The following is a 24,718-nucleotide window of genomic DNA, read 5'->3' as shown; positions in this document are numbered from 1 at the left end:
GGGCAGAAGACATGAACAGAATCTTCTCCGAGGAAGACATATAAATGCCTAATAGACACATGAAAAAATGTTCATCCTCATTAGCCATCAGGGAGATTTAAATCAAAACCACATTGAGATACCACGTTACACCAGTTATTATGGCAAAAATTGGCAAGGTATGTGTTGGAGAGGATTTGTAGAACGGGGAATCCTCTTACACTGTTGGTGAGAATGCAAGTTTGTGCAGCCACTTTGGAAACCAGTGTTGAGGTTCCTCAAAAAATTTTAAATAGGGGTACCCTATAACCCTGCAATTCACTACTGTGGATTTACCCCAGAGATACAGATGTAGCGAATTGAAGGGTCATTTGCACACCACTAATCATAGCAGCCATGTCCACAATAACTAAAATGTGGATAGAGCTGAGATGCCCTTCAACAGACGAATGAATAAAGAAGACGTGGTCCATATATAAAGTGCAATATTGCCTAGCCATCAGAAAGGATGAATACCAACCTTTTACATCGACATGGAACTGGAGGGGATTATGCTACGTGAAATAAGTCAAGCAGAGATATACAATTATCTCATGATTTCACTTTTTAGGGAATGGCATGGGGGTCATTAGGAGAAAGTAGACGAAAATGAAGGCGGTGGAAATCAGAGGGGCAGACAAACTATGAAAGAATATGGACTTTGAGAAACAAACTGAGGTTTTAAGAAGGGAGGATGCTGAGTGGATCAGTTGGCCCAGTGTCGGGTATTAAGGAGGGCTTATATTGCTTGGAGCACTGGTTAGTATACACAAGCCATTAATCATGGAATATTACATTAAAAACTAATTATGTGTTATATGGTGACTAAAGTAATGTAATAATAATTCTTTAAAAGTATGTGGTATATTCCATTTCCAAGTTCAAAAGACCCTGCTGATGCCAACACATGGCCTTTCATTGGCAAAGGACTAAGGATGCACAGAGTGGGGGATAATCTGGTTACTGTTTTTTCATGGTTGCTTAGCCTTGAGTCTGCACAATGTGCAGGTGGGATATTATATTTCTAGGATAATGGGCATTGGTCAGAGTACAGCAAGCCAGTAACCAGAGGAGGGAGCATATCAAAGTGGTGTCATCTCCTTTCAGATTTGGAGGTTCGAATCCCAGCTGGACTAGAGATAAATGCAAGAGAGCTGGGTGCAGGGTGCACTGAAAGCCCTCATATTTCTGTGAGTGCTTGCTGAACAGCCGGTAGTGGGATATCCCCTGTCCAGGGAGGAGAGAGCGGGGTGTCACCATTTGCATTCCATGTTGACACCATCAAAGAGGAACAGAGCGTCCTCCAGTGGGGTGGAAGCTACTTATATTGCTCTCCCCAATGCTGTGCTTGGCATGTTTTTGTTTTTGTTGTTTTGTTTTGTTTTGTTCTGTTTTGTTTTGTTTTGTTTTGTTTACTGGCGTGGGTTTGACCATGAGCCAGCAAAGGTAGCATCTCCCCAGAAAAGAAAAACAGTGTGCCCCATGGGGCAACTCTACTGATTATTCTGTACTTCAAATCATCCCTTTCAGTTCTGGTAGAAATAGGACCAGGGCGTATTTTTTTCTTCTTTTTTCTTTCTTCTCACCCTCTCTCCTTTAGCATCAGGCTTACAGTTTTTGTTAGTTTTTTTCATTTCCTTTTCTTTCTCTCTCCCGCTCTCTTTCTTTTTTGGATCAGATTTCTTTTTCTCTTAATTCCCCCCCCCCCCCCCCCCCCCCCCATTTTTTTTTTTTTTTTTCTCTCCCTTTTTTTTTTTTTTTTCTTTTTTTTTGGTTTTTTGGGTTCCTTTTTCCTCTTCCTTTTGGAGCAGGCTTTTTTTTTGTTTTTTGGTTTTTTTTATTTATTCTTTTTTTTTTTTCCTGGGCATTTTTCAACAAACAAATCATAGCACACCTAGATAAGAGTCAAAGCACTCCCCCCTGGAAGCAAGGAAGAACTCTGCAGAGCACTAACCAGTGGGACAGAGCAGCCAAATTACAACAGCAGTGTGCACAGAGTATATACCAGAAACACTTCCTGAAGTGCTAGGCCCTGAACAGTGTGTGACCTCTTTTTAATGTAGTAGTATTCTGAGGTGCAAGAAACATAACAACCTTTCATAACACACAAAATATAGAAACGTAGCCAAGATGACAGGATGGAGAATTTCTCCCCAAAGGAAAGGTCAGGAAGATATCACAGACAGAAGCCGATATAAGCAATATAGCTAAAAAAAAAAAATTTAGATCAACAGTAATAAGACTACTACCTGGCTTTTAAAAAATCATAGAAGACACCAGGGAAACCCTTATAAAAGGCCTAAGAACTAGTCAGGCTAAAATGAAAAACGGTATAACTGATTTGCAAAACAGGATATAATTACTATGAGGATTGAAGAAGCAGAAAAGTTAGGTGATAAAGTAAAATTTTGGAAAATAAAACTGAAAAGAAGAGGGAAAGAAACTTTTGGATTAAAAAAGGCAGACTTCGGGAACTCAGTGAATCCATAAAGCAAAATAATATCTGTATCATAGGAGTTCCAGAAGAAGAGCAGCTAAAGTGTGCAGAAGGTATATTTGCACAAATTATGGCTCTTTCCCCATTCTGGGGAAAGAAACAGGCACTCAAGTCCAAGAGGCACAGAAAACTCCCCTCAAAACCAACAAAAACAGGTCAACACCATAACATATCATAGTGAAATTTGCAAAATAAAAAGATAAAGAGAGAATTCTGAAAAGAGCTCAGGAGAAAAGGTTTTTAACCTACAGTGGTAGACACATAAGGCTGGCAGCAGACCTGTCCAGAGAGACCTGGCAGCCGGAAGGGACTGGCATGATATATTCAACGTGCTAAATGAGAAAAATATGCTGCCAAGAATACTTTATCCAGCAAGGCTATTGTTCAGAAAAAAAGGAGAGCTAATAAGTTTCCAGGACAAACAAAACTAAAGGAATTTGTAAACACTTAAGCCAGCCCTGCAAGAAGTATTAAAGGGGACTTTAAATAACAAAGACCAGAAAGGAATAGGAAGTATCTACAGGAACAGTGACTTTACAGGTAATTCAATGGCACTAAATTAATATTTTTCAGCAATTACTCTGAATGTATATGAACTAACTGTTCCAATCAAAAGACACAGGTTATCAGAATGGATACAAAAACAAGACCCATTGATATGCTGCTTTCAAGCATACTCATTTTACATAGTATGAGAGGCTCATTTTACACCCAAAGACACCTCCAGATTGAAAGTGAGGGGGTGGATAACCGTTTGTCATGCTAATGGACATCAAAAGAAAGCTGGATTAGCCATCCTTCTATGAGACATACTAGATTTTTTAAATTTAAATTCAATTAGCCAACATAAGACATCATTAGTTTCAGATGTAGTGTTTAATAATTCCTCAGTTGCATATAACCCTCAGGGCTCATCAGAGACAAACTAGATTTTAAAACAAAGACTGTAATAAGAGATGAATATGGACACTATATCATAATAAAGGGGTCTACCCAATAAGAATATCAAACAATTGTAAATATTTATGTCCCTACCTTGGGAGCAGCCAAATATATAAATCAATTAATAACAGACTTTATCTCATTGATAATGATGTAATAATGTAGGGGACTTTTAACACCCCACTCAGCAATGGAAAGATCATCTAAGCAGAAGATCAACAAGGAAACAAGGGCTTGAAATGACACACTAAACCAGATTGAATTAAGAGAAATACACAGAACATTTTATCCTAAAGCAGCAGAACACACATTATTTTTGAGTGCACATGGAACATCCTCCAGAATAGATCACATACTGGGTTACGAATTAGACCTCAGCAAGCACAAAAAAGATTGAGATCATACCATGCATATTTTCAGGCCACAGTGTTATGAAAGTTGACATCAGCTACAAGAAGAAATTTGGAAGGACCACAAATATATGGAAGTTAAAGATCATCCTATTCAAGAATGAATGGGTCAACCAGGAAACTAAAGAAGAATTAAAAAAATACATGGAAGCAAATGAAAATGAAAATATGATAGTCCAAAATCTTTGGAATGCAGCAAAGGTGGACCTAAAAGGGAAGTATATAACATTATAGGTCTTCTTCAAGAAACAAGAAAAGTCTCAAATACACAACCTAACCTTACACCTAAAGGACCTGAAGAAAGAACATCAAATAAAGCCAAAACCCAGCAGGAAAAGAGAAATAATAAAGATTAAAGTAGAAATCAATGATACAAAATCAAACAAACTGTAGAACAGATCGGTGAAACCAGGTTCTTTGAAACAATAGAATCAACAAACCTCTAGCCAGACTTATCAAAAAAAAAAGAAAAAAAAAAAGGAAAAAGGACCCAAATAAATAAAATCATTAATGCAAGAGGACAGATCACAACCAACACTGAAGAAATACAAAGAATTATAAGAGAATATTATGAACAATTATATGCCAACAGATTAGGCAATCTGGAAGAAATGGATGCATTCTTAGAAACATGTGAACTACCAAAACTAAAACAGGTAGAAAAAGAAAACCTGAACAGACCCATAACCAGCAAAGAAATTGAAGTGGTAATTGAAAATCTCCCTACAAAGCAGAGTCTAGGGTCAGATGGCCTCCCAGCGCAATTCTACCACACATTTAAAGAAGAATTAATGCCTATTCCTCTGAAGTGGTTTCAAAAAATAGAAATGGAAGGAAAGCTTCTGAACTCATTCTGTGAGGCCAGCATTACCTTGATCCCCAAACCAAAGACCCCACAAAAGGAATTACAGACCAATATCCCTGATGAACCTGGATGTAAAAATCCTCACCAAGATACTAATAGGGTCTAACATTACATTAAAAGGATTATTCACCATGACCGAGAGTGATTTATTTCTGGGCTGCAGGGGTGGTTCAACATCTGCAAATCAGTCAACTTGACATACCACCTTAATAAAAGAAAGGACAAGAACCATATGATCCTCTCAGTAGATGTAGAAAAAGCGTTTGTATCCTTTCTTGATAACAGCCCTCAACCAAGTAGGGATTAGAACAAATATAACTCAACATGATAAAAGCCATAGATGAAAGACCCACAACTAATACCATCTTCAATGGGGAAAAACTGAGAGCTTTTTCCCTAAGGTCAGGAACATGACAGGTATGTCCACTCTCACCTGTTGTTCAACGAAGTAACGGAAGTCCTAGCCTCAGCAATCAGACAAGAAGAAGAAATAAAAGGCATCCAGAATCGACAAAGAATTCAAACTTTCACTCTTCACAGATGACCTAATGTTCTATATAGAAAACCCAAACAACTCCAGCAAAAAAATTGCTAGAACTGATCAGGAATTCAGCAAAGTTGCAGGATATAAAATCAATGCACAGAAGTCTGTTGCATTTGTATATACCAACAATGAAACAGAAGAAAGAGAAATTAAGGAGTCAATCCCATTTACAATTGCACCCAAAACTGTAAGATACCTAACCCAACCAGAATAAACCTAACCAGAGGTAAAAGATCAGTAGTCTGAAAACTATAGAACACTTATGAAAGAAACTGAGGAAGACACAAAGAAATGGAAAAACATTCCATGCTCATGGACTGAGAGAACAAATATTGTTAAAATGTCTATACTACCCAAAACAATCTACACATTCAGTGCAATCCATATCAAAATAACACCATTTTTAACAGAGTTGGAGCAAATAATCCTGAAATTTGTATGGAACCAGAAAAGACCCCAGATAGCCAAAGGAATTGAAAAAACAAAACCCGGAGGCATCACAATTCCGGATTTCAAGCTCTTTTACAAAGCCGTAGTCATCAATACAATATGGTATTGGCACAAAAACAGACACACACAGGTCGTGGAACAGAATAGAGAGCCCAGAAATGGACCCTTGACCCTATCACCAACTAATCTGCAACAAAGCAGGAAAGAATAGCCGATGGGGGGGAAAAAAGTCTCTTCAACAAACACTGTTTGGAAAACTGGACAGCCACATGCATGCAGAAGAATGAAACTGGACCACTTTTTTACATCACATAAAAAATAAATTCAAAATGGATGAAAGACCTAAATATGAGACAGGAATCTATCAAAATCCTAGAGGAGAACACAAGCAGTAATCTCTACTACCTTGGCCACAGAAACTTCTTGCTAGACATTTCTTATTTTAATAATTGTTAACAAGTTTATAGGCCACCTCCATATTTGGTCCAGAGTTTGAAAAACATTGCAGCAAATTGGCTCTGCATTAGAATAGAAACCATGTCTGCTGATTTTATTCCACTCTCTCCCAGCACTTAATATGACATTTAGGACATTGAACAATGTATAAAAATTTAGTGAGTGAAAGGAATAAAAAGCTTTAAAAGATATTTTTAAAGTACTATCCCAATTTTTGTCAACAAGAAAACATGTTTATGGAAAGTCTTAATAATTTGCTGAGGCAAGGGAAACATGAGCAAAAATGAACTATTGGGGCTTCATCAGAATAAAAAGGGTTTGCACAGCAAAGGAAACAACACAACTAAAAGGCAGCCTCCAGAATGGCAGAAGATATTTGCAAATGACATAACAGATAAAGGGCTAGTATTCAAATCTATAAAGAACTCTTTAAACTGAACATCCAGGGGCACCTGGGTGGCTCATTGGGTTAAGCCTCTGCCTTCAGCTCAGGTCATGATCTCAGGGTCCTGGAATCAAGCCCCGCATCCGGATCTCTGCTCAGCAGGGAGCCTGCTTCCTCCTCTCTCTCTGCCTGCCTCTCTGCCTACTTGTGATCTCTGTCTGTCAAATAAACAAATAAAATCTCAAAAAAAAAAAATAAAAATAAACTGAACACCCAGAGGACAAATAATCCAATCAAGAAATGGGCAGAAGACATGAGCAAAGATTTCTCCAAAGAAGACATACAGATGGCTGGTAGACACATGAAAAAATGCTCAACATCACTTGTCATCAGGGAAATACAAATCAAAACCACAATGAGATACCAACTCACACCAGTCAGAATGGATAAAATTAGCAATTCAATTAACAACAGATGTTGAGAAGGATGCAGAAAAAGGGAAACCCTCTTACACTATTGGTGGGAATGCAAATTGGTGCAGCTACTCTGGAAAACAGTATGGAGGTTTCTCAAAAATTTAAAAATAGAACTGCAGTACAACCCAGCAGTTGCCATGGTAGATATTTATCCAGAGGATGCAAAAATAGTGATCCAAAGGCACACCTGCACCTCATCGTTTATAGCAGCAATGTCCATTAATAGCCAAAACATGAAAAGAGCCCAGATGTCCACCAACAGATCAATGGATAAAGATGTGTTATATGCACATGCAAACACACACTGGAATATTAGCCATCAAAATGAATCAAACCTTGCCATTTGGAACACAAGCAGGGGGAGTGGGAGAGAGAGAAGAAGGCTTCACACTGAGCAGGGAGCCCTATGTGGGGTTCGAGCCCAGGACCCTGGATTCAAGACTGAGCTGAAGGCAGACACTTAACGACTGAGCCACCCTAGTGACCCATGTTTTTGTTGGTTTTGAGGGGAGTTCTCTGTGCCTCTTGGACTTAAGTGCCTGTTTCTTTCCTCAGATTAGAGAAAGAGCCATAATTTGTGCAAATATACCTTCTGGCCCCTTTTCCTGCTCTTTTTCTGGAACTTCTATGGTCTGGATATTATTTTGCGTTATGGTTTTGTTGAGTCCCCTAAATCTGCCTTTGTTATCTAATAGTTTTCTTTCTCTCTTTTCAGCATTATTATTTTCCAAAATTTTATCTTCTTTGTCACTGATTTGCTTTTCTGCTTCATTCATCTTCATTTATATGGTCTCCACCCGGGACTATATCTCAGTTATAGCATTTTTTTTTTTTTAATCTCAGCCTAGCTAGAGTTTAGTTCTTTTATCTCTATGATAAGGGATGCTATAGTGTCTTCTATGGTTCCCCTCCCCCCCAGGCCAGCTAGTATCTTTAGAATCATTGTTTTAAATTCTAGTTCAGACATCTTATTTATATCAATATTGATTAAATCCCTGATTGTAAGTACTACATCCTGTTCTTTCTTTTGGGATGAATTTCTCCAGCTCAAGATTTTTGTCCAGAAAAGAAAAGAAGAAAGAAAAAACAACAACAACAAAACAAAACTAGATCCTGGGTGTGTTTTCATCTGCTTATTAAAAGAAACTAGATCCCCAAAATAAAGGAGAAAAAAATACATATATCTATATGAAATATGTTGAAAGGCGACTGAAAAAGAACACATATGTATTAACTATATATACAAATAAAAATTAGAATTAAAAATTGAAAAAAAAGAAAATAACAAAAAAATAAAAGAGTAAAGAATAAAGAAACAGTGAATACTGGATATCATTTTTCCCTAGAGCTAAAGTCCTCTGTGATCAGTTAATTGGTATGATTAGTTGTTTGTGCTGGTCTTCTAGAGGAAGGGCCTGTTGTGCTGATTATCAGGTGGACCTAATTTTGTGAGAATGTGCCTCCAGGGTGTAGGGCTTTGTGTAGGCAGCTCTGAACTCCACTAGGTGGTAGTGTTTTACTCTGTGAAGGCTTTCAGCAGTGATCAGCAGGTTGAGTATGGCAGTCACCCTGCTGTCTAGCCCTGGAGATAATAATTTCTATCACCCACTCTTCAGTGAGTCCTCACAGAAATCCAATCACTCTTGTCTCCCCAGTTTCTATCAGAACTCTATGTTCACCCTGCCTGTGTCTGAGCCTTTTATCTCAGGCATGCAACTGAGTTTCAAAATTCCAACAAATTTTAAGGGCTTTTGAGGTAGGATCCCACCATTCCTCCCAAGGAGGGTCTTGCCAGGCTTGTTTTTTTTGCCCACTACACCCCAGGAGAGTGATTGCACAATCACACAGCAGTTCATGGTTTATGGCAACACAGAGCAGAAAGCTGGCACATAAACTCACCATTCTCAGACTACTTTGATACTCTTCTGCCTGGGAACAGTGCCACACTTAGGTGCCTCACATTCCTTCAACCCAGTGGATCCTGAGATCATGACCTCGTACCTGGAATTTTGCCACCTCAGCATCTTTAAGCCAGGCATGTCCCCTACTCTAGCAGACTTCTACAAGTTCTGATTTTGCACTCCACTACTTGTAGTACTTTGTGGGATCCTCTTTACACAGATTTCCATCTTGCTACTTTACCCTAGCTGTATCACACTGGATCTAGGTCTCCTTACCTCCTATCTCCCAAACAGAGGTCGCCTTTCTACTTGTAGACTTGTAGCAGTTGCTTTCTCATACGCGATCAATCGGTTGATTTCTCGGGTGTTCAGAATGAGTTGGTAACTGTGTAGTTGTATTTAAGGGACAAGACAAGTTTAGAGTCTCCCTGTTTCTCCACGGTCTTTTTTTTGTTTGTTTTTTTACTTTATTAGAGAGAGACACAGAGAGTGAGTGTGAATGACAGAGAGAGAGAGAGAGAGAGCGCGAGCTCAAGTGAAGGGGAAGGACAGAGGGAGAGGGAGAAGCAGGCTCCCCACTGAACAGGGAGCCTGATGCAGCACCCAGGACCCAGAATCATGACCTGAGCTGAAAAGAGACCCTTAACTGAGCCACCCAGGCACTCCTCCTCCACCATCTTAATTCCTCCTCCCTTTACCTGCCTTTTTAACAGTTAAAACCATTATGATTGACTTGAAGTTGACATAAGAATACTAATCTGGAAACCTACCTTCCCTCAGCTTGGATTTCAGGAAAGGCAATATTTCAGGCACTAGTAGTCAGCATTAGTCAAGAGAAAATGAATTTTTTATTGCAATAGATTTGAAGTTTAGGGGCCGCCTGGGTGGCTCAATTGGTTAAGCAACTGCCTTCAGCTCAGACCATGATCCTGGAGTCCTGGATTGAGTCCCATCAGGCTCCCAGCTCCATGGGGAGTCTACTTCTCCCTCTGACCTTCTCCCCTCTCATTCTCTCTCTCTCTCTCTCAAATAAATAAATAAAATCTTAAAAAAAAAAAAAAGAATTGAAGTTTATCATAACAACTTTGTTTTTATTTTTTCTTCCATAAGTCAAACATTATCACAATTGCGTCTTTGAATCATTACTGTACTAACAAATATAGACTATTTCTGTACTCTTACCATGTCACTTATTTAATAGTTGTTACAGGCTGTCCTATTACTAGTTTATTTTATAATGATAGATAATTTTCAAATACTCTTCATTGTGAAATAATTTCAAACTTTCAACTTCTGCCCAGTTCTAATGTGATACCTTAATGCATTATGTTACAGGTATTTGTTTACTCAGTCTGCTTCCATTTAAGACTATGATTTCTTTGTATTCTTATTCCCTGGTTTATATCTATTACATAACATAAACTCAAAGAATAAATGACTAACTTATTATTTGCAAGATGGGAAATTGAAGTCCTTGAGTTTTCAATAGTTTTTTGCTCTAATTTCCTTATTTATATCCCAACAATATCAGCTTTTAATTTAAAAATTTAATAATTGAAAGTGAAAATGCCTACTTGAAACCTCTTACAGATAGTTATATAGTTTTTCATTTTAGTAACATCTAGCCCTCTTGCTGTTTATCTTACTATGGTCTTACTTACTATATCACTTGTATATGTTGTATAATATGAATTAAGTTAAATACCATTAGTGTTTTCATCATTCATTCACAGCACTTTCAATCTAGGAAGTAATTCTCAAATCAAGGTTTGAACACTATTTCCATTAGCAAGGATAAATAATAATATTAAAGAGTTTAAATGTGCAGTTTTTAATAAACTTCATGTGGCTGAATTAGGTTGTTTTATAATGGAAACCAGAATGTCACTTATCAATTTATATTTAAGACAAGAAATATCCCAAAGTATCTAGAATATGTAAGTACCTTATTTGTGATACTCTTTTCTTTCTTTCTTTCTCTTTCTTTCTTTCTTTCCTTTTTTCTTTCTTTCTTTCTTTCTTTTAAGTTAACAAGCAGTTTGTTTTATTTTAAAATCTAGGATGAGATACTTGGTTTCAACAGCTTATTTTTCAGTAACTTTTGAGGTGACCATATGAAGTACAGTATTGTGATGCCTCCAGCTTTGGAACTTTTCTTTTTCAACATTCCTTTGCTATTTGGGGTCTTTTCTGGTTCCATACAAATTTCAGAATTATTTGTTCCAGCTCTGTGAGAAAAGCTGATGGTGTTTTGATAGGGATTGCATTGAGTGTATAGGTAGGTAGCATAGACATTTTAAAGATATTTGTTCTTCCAATCCAGGAGCATGGAACATTTTTCCATTTCTTTGTGTTTTCCTCAATTCCAGGAAAGAAATAGTTTTCTGAGTATAGATCCTTTGCCTCTTTGGTTAGGTTTATTCCTAGGTATCTCACGGTTTTTGGTGCAATTGTAAATGGGATCGACTCCTTAATTTCTCTTTCTTCTGTCTCATTGTTAGTGTATAGAATACATCTGATTCCTGTGCATTGATTTTATATCCTGCCATGTTGCTGAATTCCTGTATGAGTTCTAGAAATTTTGGGGTGGAGTCTTTTGGGTTTTCCACACAGAGTATCATGTCATCTACAAAGAATCAGTGTTTGACTTCTTTGTTGATTTGGATGCTTTTTATTTCTTTTTGTTGTCTGATTGCTGAGGTTAGGACTTCCAGTGCTATGTTGAATAACAGTGGTGAGAGTGGACATCCCTGTGTTCCTGACCTTAGGGTAAAGCTGTTTTTCCCAATTGAGAATGATATTCACTGTTGGCTTTTCATATATGGCTTTTATGCTATCGAGGTATATTCCTTCTATCTCTACCTTGTAAAGAGTTTTAATCAGGAAACTTTGCTGCACTTTGTCAAATGCTTTTTCTGCATCTATTGAGAGGATCCTATGGTTCTTGTCCTTTCTTTTATTTATGTAGTATATCTCATTGATTGATTTGTGGATTTTGAACCAACTTTGCAGCCCAGCAATAAATAAAGAGAAGAAAAAATTAAAATTGAAAGACCAAAGAACCATGGTGAGAAAAAAACCAATAATGAATTCTGTATGAAAAAATTCCCCTAGCACTGGAGTTTTGCAGTTCTAAATGATGGGTAAAAGGTTTTGGCTGGATCTTCCTGCCTATCTTCTGAGGGAGGTTTCTGTTGTGGTGATCCTCTAGTGCCCCCCCACACCCCAGGGTGGAATTGTACCGCCCTTGCCAGGGGCCAGGCTAAGTAATCTGCTCCAGATTGCTTTTTGTGGCTTTTGTTCCCTGAAGGCTTTCCAGCACAGCTTTAGAGAATGAGAACGACAATGGTGGCCTCCCAATCTCTAGTTCCAGAGCTGAGAGCTCTGGGCACCATTTCTCAGTGCACCCTGGGGTAAATGCTGTCAATCACTCTTGTCTTCCTGGACTCCATCTGCATTCTGTGCTCACCCAGGCTATGACCAGCCATTTCTGTCTCACTCATGTGACCCTGTTTGGAGTCTCCAAACCCAGCAGCCTGCTGTCGTGCGCTCCTCCCAGGGTAGGATGTCTCACTGGTTCTGCCATGGTTTGTGGAATATGGCACCCTTGAGCCGAGAGTCCACTCCTGGGCTCATTGAGTGTACCCGGCTCCCTTGCTCCAATGTCTGGCAACTCTTCCATACCCAAGCACCACCCCCTCCCCACTGTCTTCCTGTGACCCCAAGGATCCTGAGACCACACTATCCACCTCGGATTTCACCCTATTTTGCCATCTGAGTGCCTTTCAGGCAAGGAGATCCCTCACCAGAGCAGACTTCTGAAAGTTCTGATTTTGCATTCTGCTGCTATATCACTTATGGTACCAGCTTCTGGAGGCTTCCTCCAGAAGGAGGGAAGCCCTCAGTTTATCTTACCATAAGTCTCCTTGAATTCACTTCTCTGTACCTCCTACCTTGTAGAACGTGGACACTTTTCTATTTTTAAGATCTATTTTTAGATCTCTGGTTGAGTTTACAGGTGTTCAGAATGATTTGATAGCTATCTATGTGCATTCCTCGGGCCAAACTAAACTAAGGTCTTCTACACTCTACTATCTTAGACAGATACTCTCTTTTCTGATATTGAAGTATTTATAAAGCCAAATAAGTGGTCAGAAAGTTCCTTTTTAAGCACTATATTTAAGTAATGGTAGGTAGGTAATCTTGGTGTTTAAGAGCTTAGAGTACTTATCTGATAGATACATGATACTAGTCACAAATGCAAGCTGTTTGATTTAAAATTTTTTTTGTAGTCACATTTTAAAAACTAAAAGAAACAGATGAAGTTAATTTTAAAAATATAATTTGACTCAATATGTCCACCATATTATTTTCGAATGTGTTCGGTACTTTTAAATTAGCCTTTTTTACACTAAGTACTATTAATCTGGTATATATTTTGCATTTAATGTGCATTTCAGTTCCTTCCTTCAATTACTTGTGAAAATTACTGAATCACTCTGTGTATCAAATCCCAATTTTTACAATGGCAACAGATGTTAAGAATTAAATTAGATAATATATGACATGTCTGGCAAATAGTAAGTGTTACATAATTCTTAGCTATTTTCTTTAAAAAAAAAATTCAAACAGGTGACCATGGCAGTAAGACCTCACTGCCTTAAGGCAACATCATATTTTAGGGATTAATTGTAACCCTTAAGCACTCATCTCTTTTCCTTGGACAATCCTGGACACACACATATCTCTTCAACTGCTTGTTTAAATTATTTTTGAAGAGAAACAAAATCATTTTTAGTTCATCAATTGTGAGTCATGCTCATGTACAACACTGATATAAGATGTTAATAACATCTCGAAGGAAGACTGGTGGAGCATCCAGGAAATAGATCTCTTTACTTTGTACTCAATTTTTCTGTAAATTCAAAACTACTCTAAAAAGTAAATTCTATTACAAGCAAACCAAGAAGGCAAATACCATGTCTGTTATTAATTCTTGCTGCATCTTACTTGTGACAGAATCCATCAGTAAAAATGGTGTAATAGTAAAAGCACTATTAAAAGTGCTTTTTAATAATAAAATGATATAAGAGAAGTTTGTAGTTAGAAATATAACTTAATGTTTCCTCTTTTGGTAGTCATTTATTATCCACCTCTTTTTAAGTAATATATGGTAAACTTAAGCATGAAAATGTTGTTTTTACTCTATGGTCATTGGGGTGGGCAATGGGCAATTATTGGTGGCATCCTGATGCTAATGGCAGAAATACTCTGTAAATATATACCGCCATGGTTTTGAGAATATCTTCTTTTCCTAATTTCAGGTTGGGTGGGACTATATCAGCATACAAGATAGTACCAGATGAAATAGAAGAAATCAAGGTATAGTATGCCATTTTTTATCTCTTAGAAGACTTAGTATCTCACCGGGTAGGTGGGGGAAGCATTGCTTTTCCTTTACACTATTTAATCTTTGGGTGTGGGACTTCATTTAAGTCACAGTTATGCTATTTGAGTTAAAAACATAAAATAATCCTCATCAGATTTCAAATTACCATTGTCAGTGCATTTCTATGAAAATTTTTTGGAAGATCAAAAAGGAACACTTCATGTGAAATTCATTGAAAATCTACATAAGAAACATTATATATAGGCATTAGTGTGCATAATGGATTATCTTTCTATCTTGTTTTAATTTATTTTCCCTGTAAGCTTTCACTAATTATAAATACCAGTCTTCTAGAAAATATTTTCTGGTTCCACTGAAAACACAGTATTTGCAATTGCAAATTGGCAATTTAAAATTTATACATTAAATGAAAACTTGACTTTACTCTTTGAAAATTACATAGTCTGCATTCTTCTGTTTTTAACATTTTATTCAATCCTATGGACTGTTCGTCTTCTGGCATATCATGTGGCCCTTCCCCAAGAGCAATTTACAATCTAATAAGAACTGAACCTATTATCTATTATATAAATAAAATTTAACGACTGTAAAGCAATAGTTAAGGATAACAATACTAAGTTGAATTGTTAACAATGACATTTAAAGATCCAAACAAATCATCAAGCTGATTTAATCAGCCTTTCCAAAATCAAGTTCAATAAATTCAAATTTTAGTCAATAATTTCATTTGCTAACATTATTTTCAAATAAGTTAATATCATTGGTCTTTATTATGTAATACACTATTAGTTTCAATATGCCTGGTGTCCTATATAGCCAATCAGAAATTAATCCAATAATTATATTCTAGCAGGAAAAAAATAAACCAGGAGTGTCAAAGACCCATTCCAACTTGATATAAGTTCATATAATACTTTGGTTTAGAGAAACCTTAGGTCCAGTCCAGCTTGTGTTGCTATTAACTTAAAGAGGAGGTATAAGAGAAGGAATAAGTTTGAGAGTAAAGAGGGTAAGCTTTGAACTTAATTGAGGTCCCTCTCAGATAACCAAATACCCATTAAGTCATTGGTTAAATCATCCAGAACCTCAGAAGAAAGATAATTTTATCTTTCAATTGATGTTGGAATTTTTCCTTATCCAAAAACTACCTGAGGCTGCGCTAGTTAATGGAATCACCTAAAAAAGCTATATTAAGTAATAAAAGTAGACCAAAACTGTTGACCTATACAAGAACCAAATGATTCATATATTTTTATTAATTTAATTAATTAGAAGAAACACTGTCTATTTTTTGTCATGACTTTTCTCTAAAGAAGTAATTTTTCATTGTGTTTTTTGAAATTCTAGAATTATAAGAGTTATCCCTCAGTAGATTCCTTCAAAAAAACATGACTCATGGATGACATTACTATATGATTTTTTAAAATTAATTACTGGTGTTATATCTAAAATAGCTTTAGAGAGTTTAAAGCCTGAGGAAAAAATATGAAATTGATTCTTGTTTCAAAAACATTGGAAGAAAGCCTGTTATAAAATATTTCATCAACATTTATTTGATGGCACCATTAGCATTTTCAACTGAAATCAGATATAATCTTTTTGTTTTGATTGGAGGATATGTGAAACATCTGCTTATAATGTTCACTTTAGTTGGTAAATAACCGAGTAATTTAAAATTATCTGAATAGTACAGTGGAGTTTAAATTTGTGAAATACATCTACAATATACCATGTATAAATAAATAAATAAATAAATAAATATGCATGTGTATTTTTATTATTAAAATATGATTGATTAATAGAATATAATTCAATTTTTACAAAGTATGGTGATCTTCACAATATTTCTAGCACCAGAAATTATTATTTAGTTCATACATGGTTTGAATTAAGCACTTACTGATTGATTATAATAAATCACCACATAGTAGATGCTTGGCCAAAAGTTTAAGGGATAAAGTGCAAATGCATTCCTGGCCCAGTCGTGACCATCTGTTCCACCCAATATCCTGAGTTTTTATTATTTCATGAAATTCATTTTATTTAGTTTTATTTTTATACACATCCCTTACTATTAAAATTTGTGTTTCTCTTTGAATTTTATATGAAATGAATCACAATGTATACATTCTCTTGTGCCTTAGTTCTTTGGTTCAGCACTGTGGGATTTATTCATATTCATTATCTATATCATATTCATATGCATTATCTATAGCTAAGATTTTGGGGGAGGTTGTTTTGTTCTTTTTTTGTTTTTGTTTTTATTTTTTGCTGTAAAATACTCCATTGTGCTACAAATTAGTGAGACATGCTACTCTTTTTTTTTTTTTTAAGATTTTATATATTTATTTGACAGAGAGAGATCACAAGTAGGCAGAGAGGCAGGCAGAGAGAGAGAGAGGAGGAAGCAGGCTTCCTGCTGAGCAGAGAGCCCGATGCGGAGCTTGATCACAAGACCCTGAGATCATGACCTGAGCCGAAGGCAGAGGCTTAACCCACTGAGCCACCCAGGTGCCCCGACATCCTACTCTTGATGGACTTTTACCTTAGCTCCATTTGGAGCTATTAGGAAAAATGATGGTATAAAATCTTATAAGACATCCTATTTAAGAGTTTCTTTGAGGTATATACTGAGAAAAGGAATTCCCGAGTTTTAAGTAATGTGTGTTTTCAACTTTTCTATGTGAAATCAAATTGTTTTCCTCAGCGTTATGGCAGGTAAACTACCACCTTGGGTGTATTTATTTAAAATAGAAATATTTAAATATTTATTCTTTATCTATAATTTATATTGGGATAAATTTGTTTTTATATATGGGATGACTAAAATTACAAAATATTTTTCAAAGATATCTTTATTTTCCCAGCCCAATTTATTGAAAAAAGCAGTTTGTCCCCCACTGGTTTGAATTGCCTCATTTATCATACACTAAATTTTCATATGCCTGAATACACACATACACATACATAAGTCTGTCTTTTCCTGAACTTTTGTTTCATCGATCTATTTATTCCATTGCTAGCACCATACTGTTTTGGTTATAATGCTTTTCTTAACATAATAGGAAAGGTTTGTGGGGGTTTTTTAATACTATTGGCTCAGATATTAATTGCTCCAGTTTATCAAGTTTTAAAAATATTCCTACTGAAGAAACTTGTGGTTTTAGCTAAGATACAGTAGTTCTGTTCTTCCCCAATATTTTCTTTTATAACTCAAAATTTCTGGACATTACAAAATAAACAAGTGTAGAAAGACTCTGACGGTAGGAAAAAGAAATCAGACTTTCTAAGGATTTCAGAACTTGAGGCATAACACAGCAATGAGTTAACTGGGTTTCCTTTTTGTCTCCTATTTAATCTCAAAAGGACACTGATGAAACCCCAATCTGGAAACACCAACAGGCACAGACAAAACAAAACAAAATAAAACAAAAAAACACCTAAGAAAGTTTGTCCTTCAAGCCATAGGACCCAGGACAAGGGTAGACTAACAGAACAAAAGCATTTGGCAATACTCACCTTACTCCAGCCCAATAACAATGGGGAAACTACTTAGCAGCCCCACAGTTTTAGCAGAGCCAAATAGAAAGCTAATCTTCCACCTCATTCCTGCTACCACAGAGGCAGATGGCAAAGCTTTTTTTAAAGATTTTATTTATTTATTTGACAGACAGTGATCATAAGTAGGCAGAGAGGCAGGCAGAGAGAGAGAGAGAGGAGGATGCATGCTCCCTGCTGAGCAGAGAGCCCGATGTGGGACTCGATCCCAGAATCCTGGGATCATGCCCTGAGCCGAAGGCAGAGGCTTAACACACTGAGCCACCCAGGCACCCCCTGGCAAAGCTTTGAATCCCTCTTCTGGTAGTGTTTATTGGCAGAGCTGAGCAGGAAGCTGTTCAGTGGCCACACTCCCACAGAATAGGCAGTGCTCTGATTTCCCTGCTAGGATACTGTAGATAGGGCCTAGTGGGTAGTTGATCTTCCATTAGCTCAGGGAAATAGGGTGTGTTCTGCTTCCTGTAGCAAGATAATTGTTATAATTATTATATTATATATTATATTATTATATATTAATTAATATAATTAATTATAATTAATATTAATTATAATAATAATTGTGGAGTCCAGTAATGAGCTGAGTCTCTACCCCAACCCAGCAGCAGTAAGACTAAAGAGACAGTGCAGGGTGCAGCTACTCACAACTCTCCTTTACCTTCCTTTTCCTGTGTCTCTGCGGCCTATAAGGGAGATGTGATTCCATCCTTGTCTGCATCATTAAGACTGAATGAGATGGGAATAACTGATATTCCATTCTCAGTAAGCGTTAACCTTCTACTTCCCTTCTTGGTGTCAGCAGGGCCCAGCAGGGAGATGAACATCTACCCCTACTATCAATAATGTGGAGCAAGGTGGTGCCCCACTTTTTGCCAGAAAGGTCTTGGCAGGGCTAAAAGAGGACCTAAATTTCTGCCCTACTGTCTTTAATGAAGCAGTATGAATGAGTGCCTCAATTTTGCCAGAGTGGTGTCAGTAGGACCCAGGAAGAAGCTTAACAATATTTATATTGCCCTCATACTATACTATAACAAAGGGATATCTGTTAAAAAAGAAGGTTAAGTAAGCTCTAGAGTCTCATAGTACCCAAAATGTCCTGGGTACAGTAAAAAAAAAAAAAAAAAAAAACATCCTACGAAGAACAGGGAAAATCACTACTTCAGGTTGGGGGGGGGGGACAGTCAACAGATACCAACAAAAATATGAATCAGATGTCAGAATTGTCTGACGAAGATTTCAAGGCAGTTATCATAAAAATGCTCCAACAAACAATTACTAATTTTCTTGAAACAAATGAAGAAAATAGAAATTACGAAAAGGAAAAAATGTTAATTACAGAACTGAAAAGTACAATCACCAGTGTAAACGGCTGACTGGGGGAGGGTGGTGGGAAACAGTTGTGACAAAAGGAAGTGGAACATTTTTTCAAGTACTGGTTTAAAGAACTCAGTCACAAAGTCCAAATCCAGTGAAATTATTCTTCAGAAATGAAAGGGAAATGAGGACACATTCATACAAAAGAAAACTTAAAGAATTTGTAACAAAAAAAGCTACCCTGTATGAATGGATCAATGAATCTCCAAAGAGAATTAGAAAGGAAATGAAAAACTTAAGATTAAAAAAGAGAGAAAAAGGAAAATGATAACAGAGAAAGGCTTGAAATTTCAGAAAGAAAAACAGTAGAATGGATAAATATGGCAGAGTGTCTTTTCTTATGGTTTTCTTAAGTCACATTTGAGGGTTGAAGCAAAACGCTATGTGATGTGGTGCACAATGCATGTAAATAATGAACGCAATATTTAAAATGTGGGAAAGTAAAGGGTGACTGAATGAAAGTAAATTTTCTGCATTTCACTTGAAATGAAAAATGTTAATATCAGTAGACTGCAATGTTATATTTGTAATTATAATATAGAAAGCATCCACTCAAAGTAACCACTAAAAGCAACATACAAAACAATATACTCAAAAACACTGCAAATTAAGATGGAATCCTAAAGTTTGTTTGAGTAATCCCCGATTAGGAATGAGAAACAAGACAGAAACAGAAGACAAATAATAAAATGGCATGTTTAAGTGCTAAGATGTCAATAATTACCTTAAATATAAATAATTTAAATATACGAGTGAAAAGACAAAAACTGACATAATGAGTTTTTAGAAATGATCCAGTATATATCATTATCAAGCAACTCATTTCAAAAACAATGACATAAGTAGATTGAAAGTAAAAAGATATACTGTGAATATTAATTTTTAGAGAAGAGGAGAGTTCTCGAGTCAGTAATCCATATTTCTTTCTCAAGAAACTAGAAAAAGATGAGCCAAATATTGTCAAAGCAAGAAGACAGGTAATACTCAAGAATTGATATCAGTAAAATTGAAAATGGTAAAACAATGGGGAAGAAAATCAACAGAATAAAAAGCTGACTCTTGAAAACTCCATAAAATTGATACATAGTAGACTAATGAAGATAAAGGAGAAAAGATAAAATTATTGATACCCAGACTGAACAAAGACTGTTGCTACAAATCTTCCATCAATTAAATGGATAATTAGAAAATACTATGAAAAACTTCATAAATTGGACAACTTAGCAGAAATGGACCACTGCCTCAAAACCCACAAACTACCAAAATTAACCAAGACCAAGTAGGCAATGTGTGTAGTCTTATAACCGTAAAAGAAATTAAATTCATAATGAAAAATCTCCTAAAAAACAAATCTGCAGGCCTAGATGGTTTACTGTAGAGCTCTGCCAAACACTGAAGAAGAATTGCCATCAATTTTAGTCAATCTTTTCCAGAAAGTAGTAGGGCAGGAAATACTACTACCTTGTTTTATGATGCTAGTATTACTCTGCTAGCAGAATTAGAAAAACACAGTACAAAAAATGAAAACTGAAGACCAGTATTTATCATAAACTCAGATCTATAGATATTACCAAATGTAATCCAACAAGGTATAAAAGAAATTATGTACCACTACCAAATGGGATTTATTTGAGGTACAGAAAACTTGTCCAACTTAGGAAAGGCAATCAGTCTAATTCGTTATATCAGTAAGTTAAAGAAGAAAGTTTTTATGATTATATCAATTGATGCAGAAAAAGTGTTTGACAAAATCTAAAATCCATTCATGATTAAAAAAAAAAAAATTCTGCAAACCAGGAATAGAAGGAAACTTCCTGAACTTGACAAAGAACATGTACAAAAAACTTACTGCTAAAAACATACTTAATGGTGAAAAAAATAAATGAATGCTGTCCTCCTAAGATCCGGAGCAAAACAAGGTTGTCTACTCTCACTACTTCTTCCCAACTGAGTACTAGAAGTTCTAAGTAGTACAATAAGGCAAGAAAAGTATTAAAAGGCACAAATTTTGGCGATTAAGAAACAAAGCCCCCTATTTGCAAACTGTATCATTGTCTACATAGAAAAAGTATCTATAGAAAAATTCCTACAACTAATAAGTCAAGTGAGTTAATTTGGGGAATGTAGATCAACAGGCACACACAAAAACACCAATTGCATTTTTATATGCTGACAACAGTTAGAAACTGAAATTTAGAACAGTACTATTTACCGTCACTCCAAAGAAAGTTGAATACTTAGGTATACACTTAAGAATATACCTATGTTAAATCTGTATGCTGAAAACTACAAAATGCTAAAGAAATAAAGGGACACCTAAAGAAATGGACAAACAAGCTATGTTCATGAACTGAGAGATTGAACATACTAAAGATGTCAGTTCTTCCCCTGTTCATATATAGGTTTATGTGATTCCTATCGAAAACCCAACAAGTTTTTTCTTTTGTAGACATACAATTATATAATTTATTCTTAAATTATATGGAAAAGCTTAGGTCTTAAGACAGGTAATACAATTTTGAAAAAGAACAAAGTGGAAGGACTCTTTCCAGTGGTGAGATTTACAGTAATCAAGATAGTGTAGTATTGGCAGAAAGACACATGAAACAGAATAAACAACCCATAAGACTTACACAGATATGGGGGCGCCTGGATGGCTTAGTGGGTTAAAGCCTCTGCCTTCAGCTCAGGTCATGATCCCAGGGTCCTGGGATTGAGCCCTGCATCTGGCTCTCTGCTCATCAGGGATCCTGCTTCCTTCTCTCTCTCTGCCTGCTTCTCTTGTGATCTTCTACTTGTGATCTCTGTCTGTAAAATGAGTGAATAAAATCTTTAAAAAAACAAAAAAGACTTACACAGATATGTTCTTTATTTTTAAGATTTTATTTATTTATTAGAGAGAGAGCGTGCATAAGCAGAGGGAGAGGCAGGCAGAGGGAGAAGGAGGCTTTCTACTGAGCAAGGAGCCCAATGTGGGACTCTATCCCAGGACCCTGGGATCATGACCCTTGCCAAAGGCAGATGCTTAAGCAACTCAGGCATCCCCATAGATAGGTTTAATAGATTTTTAAATAAAGCTGCAAAAGCAATTCAATGAATTACCTTTTCAACAAATAATGTTGGAACAATTGGATATCCCTAACCAAAAAGAAAAAAAAGAAACAACCTAAATCTCACATCTTATACAAAAATTAACTCTATTTTAGCCATTCTGACTAGTATGAGATGGTATCTCATTTAGTTTTGATTTGTATTTCCCTGATAATGAGTGATGTTGAGCATCTTTTCATGTGTCTGTTAGCCATCTGGATGTCTTTAGAAAAATGTCTATTCATGTCTTCTGCCCTTTTCTTAACTGGATTATTTGGTTTTTGGGTGTTGAGTTTGACAAGTTCTTTATAGATTTTAGATACTATACCTAAATATATATCAGATACATATCAGATACGTCATTTGCTGATATCTTCTGCCATTCCATAGGTTGCCTTTAAGTTGTTGGTGATTGTTTCCTTTACTGTACAGCTTTTTATCTTGATGAAGTACCAATGGTTTATTTTGGCTTTGGTTTCCCTTGCCTCAGGAGACATATCTAGTAAGAAGTTGCTACAGTCGATGTGATAGAGGATACTACTATGTTCTCCTCTAGGATTTTGATGGATTCCTGTCTCACATATAGGCCTTTCATCCATGTTGAATTTATTTTTGTATATGGTATAAGAAAGTAGTCCAGTTTCATTCTTTTGCATGTTGTCCAGTTTTCCCAACAGCGTTTGTTGAGGAGAATCTTTTTTCCTTTGGAGATTCTTACCTGCTTTGTTGAAGATTAGATGACCATATAGTGGTAGGTTCATTTCTGGATCTTCTATTCTGTTCCATCGATTCTGTGTGTCTGTTTTTATGCCAGTACCATACTGTCTTATCACCATAGCTTTGTGATTTAACTCGAAGCCTGGAATTGTGATGCTTCTAACCTTTTCTTTTTCAAGATTGCTCTGGCTATTCGGGGTCTTTTGTGGTTCCATACAACTTTTAGGATTGTTTGTTCTAGCTCTGTGAAAAATGATGGTGTTATTTTGATAGGGAATGTATTAAATGTGTAAATTGCTTTGGTTAGTACAGACATTTTAATAATATTTGTTCTTCCAGTTCATGAGCCTAGAATGATTTTTCCATTTTTGTGTCTTCTTCAATTTCATTCATCAGCTTCTTATATTTTTTAGTTGAAAGGTCTTTCACCTCTTTGGTTAAATTTATTCCTAGGCATTTTATTCTTTTGACTGCAATTGTAAAGGGGATTTTTTTGTTGATTTCTATTAGTGTATAGAAATTTAACAGATTTTTGCATAATAATTTCATATCCTGAAGCTTTACTGAATTACTTTATTCTAATAATTTTTTGGTGCAGTATTAGGGTTTCTATATATAGTATGTCATCTGCAAATAGTGGTAGTTCTGCTTCTTCCTTTTCAATTTGGGTAACTTTTATTTCTTTTCTTACCTAATTGCTGTGGCTAAGACTTTTAATACTATTTCGAATAAAACCAGTGAGTGTTGACATCTTGTCTTATTCTTGATCTTAGATTAAAAAAAACTTTAAGCTTGGGCACCAGGGTGGCTCAGTCTTAGGCATTAAGCATCTGCCTTCAGCTCAGGTTGTTATCCCAGGGTCCAGGGATCAATGCCCACATCTGGCTCCCTGCTCTGTGGGAAGCCTGCTTCTCTCTCTCCCACTCCCCCTGCTTTTGCTCCCCTCCCCCCGTGTCTCTCTGTCAAATAAATAAATAAATAATCTTGGGGGAAAAAAAGGTTTGAGCTTTTCACTGTTGAGTATGATATTTGCTATGGGTGTGACATATATGCCCTTTATTATGTTGAGATACATTCCCTCTATTATCCATTTTCTGAGGGCTTTTATTATAAGTGGAGGTTACATTTTGTCAGGTGCTTTTTGTGCATCTACTGAGATGATTATGTGATTTTTTTCTTTCATTTTGTTAATGGGTGTAATGTTGATTAATTTGTGAATGTGGAACCATTCTTGTATCCCTGGAATATAGCTCCACCTTGATCATGGTGTATGATATTTTTAATGTATTCCTGTTCAGTTTGCTTATATTTTGGGCAAGATTTTTGCGTCTCTATCAAAAACATTGGATTATAATTTTTATTTTTTGCAGTGTCCTTATTTGGTTTTGATGTCAGGGTAATGCTGGTCTTGTAAAATGAGTTTGAAAGCATTTCTTCCTATTCAGCTTTTTGGAGAAGTTTGAGAAGGATAGGCATTAAATCATTTTTGATTGTTTGATAGAATTTACCAGTGAAGCCATGGGATCTTGACTTTTACTTTGGGGATTTTTTGATTACTGATTAAATCTCCTTACTTGTGATCACTTTATTTATGTTATCTATTTCTTCCTGATTCACTCCTGTAAGAT

The 24,718-nt window shown here is 36.1% G+C and overlaps 1 protein-coding gene across 11 annotated transcripts in view; it reads left to right on the top strand.

Moving 5' to 3' along the window:
* The window catches only part of GPHN (gephyrin), a 620,897-nt gene that overhangs the window by 248,668 nt on the left and 347,511 nt on the right, over positions 1–24,718 (top strand). For all 11 annotated transcript variants that reach the window (XM_032875167.1, XM_032875168.1, XM_032875169.1 and 8 more), the window contains exon 3: positions 14,269–14,326. In XM_032875167.1, coding sequence (XP_032731058.1) covers positions 14,269–14,326 — 58 coding nt within the window. The remainder of the gene's footprint in view (positions 1–14,268; positions 14,327–24,718) is intronic.

This window comes from Lontra canadensis, unplaced genomic scaffold, assembly GCF_010015895.1.
Source record: "Lontra canadensis isolate GAN:19392208 unplaced genomic scaffold, GSC_riverotter_1.0 scaffold55, whole genome shotgun sequence".
Taxonomy (NCBI): Eukaryota; Metazoa; Chordata; class Mammalia; order Carnivora; family Mustelidae; genus Lontra; species Lontra canadensis.
Note: the sequence above shows the minus strand (reverse complement) of the source record. Positions and strands in the feature narration are given on the sequence as shown.